Genomic DNA, 7,757 nt, shown 5'->3' with positions numbered 1-7,757 from the left:
TGACACATACATTTAGGGCCTTGGGGGTGGGCACAAGGAATGGCGTCCAGAGGGCGGTCTGTTCATTCAGCCTTACCTCTGGTGCCAGTGCCCACTTCTCAATTTTAAGTTGCACATAGACATTGAGGGTTCTGGGGAGGGGCCGAGCTGACACCAGCTGCTGATTGGCAGAGGATGGTTAACACCATGCCCTTCCCCTGTTTTAAAGCACTTTAGAACAACACGCGCCAACACCACATATGAGCGGGCGGAGGGAAGCATGGGGTCTTTTCACACCCCCGTTCTCTGTTCACCATCTGGGGCCGGGGGCTGGGAGGAGCTGGCCGTCCGGTCGGGGTCTGGGCTGGTGGGCTTCTCGGCTGCTGTGGGGTCCGGGGTGGTCTTCTTGTCCCCATGCCAGAGGAAAAAAGGGATCCATCTCCGAGATCTGGTGGCGGATTGCCCCTCTGGGGGCGGTGGTGCCTAGATCTCGGAGTATAGAGTATATATGGGGAGTGTGAATGTGCATACGGCGTTCATTTCTGTGTCTTCATGTTGGGCGAATGGGTGAATATTTGTTTATGTGTGCATGAGGGTGGGAACGTATGCTTGTGCATGTGTACGCCTGTTTGTCTATACGTATGTGTCAGGTTGGGTCTTAGACTCCACCTGAAATAACATCTCAGGCTCTATTCCCCCCCGCCACACTCCCTGCTGGTGGATGAGGCCCCCGGCTGCCGATGCGTTGGTGGTTCTCGATGTCCGGCGCTGGATGCTCTGGTGTGTGCTGGCTCACTCTCGGCGGTTGCCTGCTGGGGCCTGGCCCTTCCAGCTCTGTCGGGACCCTGGCTAGGGGGTGGGGGGGCCCTTGGATCTCTGGGCCCGGGGGCCGGTCTGCCCTGGTGTGGCCGGCCGCCGGCGGGGCCTGCGTGTTCGTCGCCACGGCCCCCTGGGGCTCCTGCAATGTGGCTGCCGGATGGCCCCCCTCCGGAGCGCTCCTCTGCCCTTTTCTCGGTGGGGGCTGCAATTGTCCCTGCGGTGGTCCTCCTGGGGTTCCCGTGCCCTGGGGGGCCTCTGGATATCTGGGGCCCGAATCTCCTCCATGTCGACTTCATGTCCTGGGTGGGCGGGGCTGTGGCTCCCCACACACACTACTAGACAATTACATGGAGAAACCTTATGAACACCAGCGCGCTGACACACAGGTGTGCACACAGGTGCTCACGGACACATGCTCACGGACACACACTGTCTTGATCGGCTGTTGTTTCTGGGCATGGGTTGTAAGGCTGGTTGTGTGTGCTGTTCAACAACAGTTAACGTTTGATGGTCGTTGTGATTAGTACAGATGTTGTATGTTGTCTTTCTCTTTTCAACAGACATGGAAGCAGATTATCTGTTTTGTTTTTTCTTGTTTTTTTTTTTTTCTCTGTTTTTTTTTCTGTTTTCTTTCCATTCCTCTCTCTCCCTCTCTCTGTCTTCCCTCCTTCTCCTTTGTCCCCCCCCTCCCTCTCCTTCTTTTGAGGAAGTAAATAAAAATATAAAATAAATAATAATAATAATAAAATAAATTAATAAATAAATAAATAGATACAGATAAAGTAGTCCTCCGCAGAGGGGGGGTGGAGGAGGGAATATAAAAAAAAAAAAAAAAAAAAAGGATTGGCATTTTCTGCTAGGAATGAAATATTTACATACTGCAAAAAAGAAACAGCAACACTTACATGATTTCTAATGAAATATATTACAGCATTTCAGAATTGGTTGGTATTACAATTTTCAAATGCAAAAGTAGTTCTTGTTTATTTTATTTTTACAATGCAACATGACAGTAATTTGTGCCAAACTGGAGGATACAGCCACACTTTATATATGTAATTTGCAATGCTGAAAGTTGTTAGTGATTTTTAGCCCAATGAACATTGAGTGCCCCAGTAGTGTTGTTGGCTGACAGCATTTGTCATGGTTATGGCAGCATGAGTCACTTTTGGGTGAATTGTGAAACGTTTTGGTGGTTGTAGGGCATTTTGCACCAAAGGTTAAGTGGTGTGCTCAGTTGTATATTGGTACAGCCCACTGTGTTAAGTATTTTGAAAAAGTGGACAATGTATTGAGACAAGTGTGAAAATGATTGGAAAAAACTGTAACACTCAAAACTGCACTTGTAAGCTACCAATTCTACTCCCATAGTTATAAATATTTGTAGGATATGTTCATATGTCTGAAATGTTATATCTCTTTCCTGATGTTGCATGTTGTTAATTTAGGTAACGTGGCATCCATTATACAATCATACTGCATAATCAATATGTATACTGAGGAACCAATTCCTAAGTGCATTGCAATAGAATCACAGGGCTAAAAAACTGCAGTCAGCATCTGTTAAGTGCAGCCAGTATTTCAAACAGATGATATATGCGTGGTGTGATATGGTGGGTTGCGATGGTGTCTCTCTCCCCCAGGGCTGCTGGCCTGAATCCCATCTCCTGTGTATATGGGTCCGTGTGGCGTTTGCCCATATTCCTTCCTAACTGCAGTCCAGTGACATGCAATTAGGATAAAAAGTGCATTTCACTGCTCAGGGTGTATTTGTGCTCTGTGATGTAATGGCATCCCATTCAGGATGCATCACAGCCTTGCACCCTGACCTTTATAGGAATTGAACAAAAAAGCTGTTGGGCTACGGCTGGAAACATTTGAACACGCCAGGTTGATCTACATTCACCAGATCCAAGAGGCAAATTTTGAATTTTTGGCAATTCAGAATTTTTCAGAGGAACATTTGCTTTAAGCCTGCGTGTGTGTCATTTTGGTCGATAGAGAGGCAAGCCGTGTGACTGGAGAAATGCCCACCTCTGTTTAATTGTTAAGAAGACAGGAGATGCATGTTAAATATGGAATGAACTAATAAAGAGGTGCATCACAGTCTAGTCAGGCATCTTACCATGAAGAACTGAACACTCCTATCTGCATAATTTGTCTTGAACGAGAGACACGGGGAAGACGTAACTCTACGGTGGAGCACACCCCTCCCCCCAGACGCACTCACAAAGTGTAATTTTCCGTTGACACTTATTATCATACAAAAACATGAACGATGAGTTGCAGCAACAATAGCGAGCCACTTGGTTATTTGCTTGCCTAAATTCATACAAATAATACAATATATAAGCAATGTCTCATTCATTCATTTATCATAGCTGTGTAACTATTGCAGGACCAGCTGGGAGGCTGCTCCAGGCTGCATTGTATTATGAGTTGTTATGAGTCAGCCATTGAAATCTCTTCGGACACTGCAATTAAGTATGATCTGTTGCCTCTCTAAAGCAGTGCTTTTCAACTGCTTTAGCCTCAGCACCCAGATTTTTCCCTTGACCATTAAGTCACAATCCAAAATTTTGAACCATACACATTATGGGGAGGGTTGCTGGTGATTAAAAATGGGACTGAGATCCACTACTGGGTTGCAACCCACAAGTTGAGTCAAAGTCAAACTTTATTGTCATCTGAGCTATATACACATATACAGTTAATCAAGAAGTCATGGCTCCAGTTTTGAGTTTCCAAAAAAGGCACATAAAATGCAAATAAATAATCTGTACATATACACTCTGAACAAGAAGTAAAACTGTACAATTTAGTACAAATGGTATTTTTAAAATTCAGAAATTGTGCAAATGTTGCATCTGACAAATAGATGCATGATTGAAGGTAGTTATGTGTGCATTATATGTGCATGTGGTCAGGAGCAGTTCAGTGTAAATATACAGTCAGTCTATAAGAAACAGTGCTCTAAAATGTGATTGTATTTGTGTGTGAGCACTGTACCTGCAGTGTACTGGTGTTCTATCCAGTGCTGCCTGGGACAGGCTCCAGCCCCTGGAACCCCAAACTGAAAGTTTGGAAGATGGATGGATAGATGGATGGATGGAAGTTTACATTCCTGCTATTGAGTCAAAGACTGAAACAAACTAGATTCCATTACGGTATCAAAATAACAAACACAAATCCAAATTTGGCAGAACACTAAATTTGTAAGCTATTTTAATTTTTTTTTGGATTGAGCTATATGACAAACAATGCATGTGACCCCGGTAAGATTTTCTGCAGCTGCTTTAGAACAAGTCTTTCCATAGCCAGACCCAGAGGCTTCCTGTTTAAGGTGACACCTGAGAGCATCACTGTGCTTGTCGCGCCAGGACGACCTGCACGTACAGCAAGAGAGTTGCAGGATAGAGGTTGTTTGTAGGCTTAGCAGCACAGGTAGCACCTGCAGTGGAGCTGCGGTGAACTATGGCACAAATAAGGGTAGACCACATTGCAAATCTGAGGCATGTGACATACTATGTGAAACAAGGAACAATTTGGCAAATGCCACACCACATACTTGTTAATGTAATAAACACAAATTCAAATGCTAATAGAAGCAGAACTACAAATAAAATGTGTGCTTTTGAAGTGTTTTGATACAATTGCATCAGTTGATTATGTAGTTATATGGGCATGCATGTCCCCTGTGACTGAGACTGGCACCTCATCTAGGAAACAGGTTCCTGGGATAAGCTGCAAGCTGACCACTACTTTGCAAGCAACTACAGGTGGATGGATGGATAGATGAATGGATACCTTATGAGTTATAATTATAATTATTAAGTAGTATTATTGCATACTTAAAATTATACATACAGCTGAAAAATATCTGTGACGTTCAAAGGTCATTTTTGTAGATTTCTTCTATTATAAAGTTGCTCATGAAACGTTTCAGAATGAGACCAAAAATGGCAATGTGACAAGCATGCCTACTTATTTAGAAAGATACAGGAAGGCAGTCTGCAAAATAGAGAAGCTGACAGTTTGTGGTTAGTTAAGCACATGACCACAAGTTGATACATTTAAGTGGTACACTGCACCTCCAGGCTGGCACTGTGTGCGGCACGGTGCTGAAGGTGCCACATTTCATCACCGATTTTGTGTCTCACAATGGAAGACGGCGACATATACGAGTATGATCACACAACGTTCACGTACGTGCAGTACGACCTGGAAAATCTAACAGACTGCCCAGATGTCCAGCTGCCCCTCTCTGACATCTATCTGCCTGCGTTCTACTTCATTATATTCTTCATTGGGGTCTCTGGCAACTTCTTTGTGATCTGGGTCATGTGTGGTAAGCACAGAAGAAGCCGGCTTGTGGACACCTTCATCGTGAATCTGGCGGCGGCTGACCTGGTCTTCGTGGTCACGCTGCCGCTGTGGGCCGTCTCAGCTGCACACCTCCACCACTGGCCCTTCAGCGACGGCATGTGCAAGTTCAGCAGCTACATCATTGCAGTCAACCGCTTGTCCAACATTTTCTTCCTCACCTGCATGAGCGTCGACCGCTACCTGGTAGTGGTGCGCATGATGGACTCGCGCTACCTGAAGAGGGGTCAGTTGATCCGAGTCGTCTGTGGGGTGGTGTGGGCATCCTCCTTCATCCTAGGCATCCCATCACTGGTCTACCGGAGAGTGGTCCACAAGGAGGAGAACACCAAGCTTTGCGTGGAAGACAAGGAGTCGACCATGTTCCAGGGCTTGAGCCTCGTGACCCTCTTCCTCACCTTCTTTTTGCCCGTGTCGTTCATCCTCTTCTGCTACGGCTCCATCCTCACTCGGCTGCAGAAGCAGAATGGGGTGGGCGGGTCCCGCACTGAAGCACGGCGTCGGCACCCTGTCAAAATGGTCTTCACCATCATCGCTGTCTTTGTGGTCTCCTGGGTACCCTTCAATTTCTTCAAGAGCATCCTGATCATCTCCAAGCTGTGGGCTGTGATCCTGTCCTGTGAAACCAAGTCGTTACTGGCCCGGGGGCTCATCCTGTCCTCCTGCCTCGCTTTCCTCAACAGCTGCGCCAACCCGATCATCTACATCTTCCTGGACCACAGCTTCAGGGGACGCGTCAATGCACTGTTGCAGGGCTGCCCAGGTGAGCAGAACGGACACGCTGCTGGAGGCCCTTCATCCAACAGTTTCTCCGACAGTGTCTCCTGGCTCAGCCTCACACGCAACCGCACCAAGTCCATGAGCAGAACTTCACAGCTGGAAGTGACCAAGCCTATCTCTTCTGGTCAACAGGTCAAGCAGCAGTCAGGGCAGCATTAAATGCCTTCACATTATTAAGCACATACTTACCTTCTCAGGGAAATGGTCCACAGTGTGCTTTAAGAAAATTTTAATTTTGAAACTATGCAATATTTTCAGCTTATTCTCAAGTCTATAAATATATGAAATTTGTTTGCTATAAACATTCATTTTGTGTTATCCTTTGTAGCCCTTGTGTTAAAATAATACTGACATTACATTCAATTTTAAGTGTAATGATCGCTATATGCAGGATATTGACTAAAAAGCAATTCTAATAGTCTTATAATTTTGCATTAATTAACAAATTTAATATGAGCTTTTCTCCAACAGTATGTGACTGTAATAAACAGAAATATGTTGGTTTCACATGTTTTTTCATTTAATTAAAAATGCGATATATATGTTAATTACTTGTTGCTATCATTGCAGATGAATATGTTTTAATTGATTCATTTAATTAATTCATATTGCTTTAAATTTTGATTTATATTCCCCATCACTTTGCATTTCATTTGTTATTTCTAAATAAACATTTAAAAACCCAGCTGCGGTTCAGTTTTATCTTTAGAATTGATCTGAAATGTACTCCGGTCTAAAGTGTGATTGTATCATCCCAGTTGAAATATCATTAAAAAAAAATTCTACATGTATAACCGTAGATTTGGTATAGATGTATTACTCCTGTTTAATGTAACAAAACTAGCTAACACAATGTCAAAAGTAAGTATATATTTAATAAAATAAGTAGGAATACCACTAGCAAAATCACCTTGTCTTAATTTCGTCTATAACTGAAGCTGTCAGCATAGGCAGAAGTACTATTAGGAAAATCATCTTTCCATTTGTCTGTAACGGCAGTTGTTATATTGAAACAGGTACTGTAACTATAATATCAGGTATCAGAAACTAATATAAATGCAAAAAAACATGAAACATTTAAAATTCCTTCAGACCCAAAACATTTACATTACAAACTTATGAATAATTTATTAATTTCTGGTTGAACATCGGTCTATCGGTATTCTTAGCATGTTGGAATCATAGTGCAATCAGACACAAAGTAAACCGGAAAAAATTCTGGAACATACAAATTTCGATATGTCTACAAATTTATGCTTTTCTTTCAATCGATGACTAAACGAATGAACCAAGACTTAGGCCTACCTTCAAAACGTCTGAGAAATACGGAAACCTGCAAAATATATAAAACCTTACAAATATGTAGACCAAATCTTTTCACGTGGGAAAATAAGGAGAATGGAAATATTCAAAATGAAAGTTCACGGGTTCACTTTTTTTCTAAAAAAAAAAAAGGGCCCGTTTTGAAATTAATCACTGTATCCTTATTTAGGTCTGAGTGTGGGCAGTGGACTTGTTTGAAAAGACTTTCAGTATTTCCCGAACAATTTCAGATGGGCTATGATGCAATTTAATGTCTATATAGTTAACCCATCCATGCTGCAAACACTTATCCAGAGCAGATCACACAGAGGATCACACACGATGGCATTGTCGGACTGTGGGGAGGAAACCAGAGAACTCGGAAAGACCCGTGTGAGAATATGCAAACTCCACTTTCATTATCTGACAGACCTAGATTCGAAAACTTAAATATAGTGTTGCACCGGCACCGCGCATGTCCCTGCATGCCCCGC

General features: G+C 43.4%; 1 protein-coding gene across 1 annotated transcript; it reads left to right on the top strand.

Moving 5' to 3' along the window:
- Positions 1-4,831: 4,831 nt before the first annotated feature.
- LOC111856180 (probable G-protein coupled receptor 25) lies at positions 4,832-6,853 on the top strand. The gene has a single exon (XM_023835920.2). It carries the CDS (start codon positions 4,960-4,962, stop codon positions 6,118-6,120), a length of 1,161 nt encoding a protein of 386 aa, XP_023691688.2. The 5' UTR covers positions 4,832-4,959; the 3' UTR covers positions 6,121-6,853.
- The last annotated feature ends 904 nt before the right edge of the window (positions 6,854-7,757 follow it).

Source organism: Paramormyrops kingsleyae, chromosome 8, assembly GCF_048594095.1.
Source record: "Paramormyrops kingsleyae isolate MSU_618 chromosome 8, PKINGS_0.4, whole genome shotgun sequence".
Lineage (NCBI taxonomy): Eukaryota > Metazoa > Chordata > Actinopteri > Osteoglossiformes > Mormyridae > Paramormyrops > Paramormyrops kingsleyae.
The sequence above is the reverse complement of the archived record's forward strand: the minus strand, read 5'-3'. Positions and strand labels throughout refer to the sequence as shown.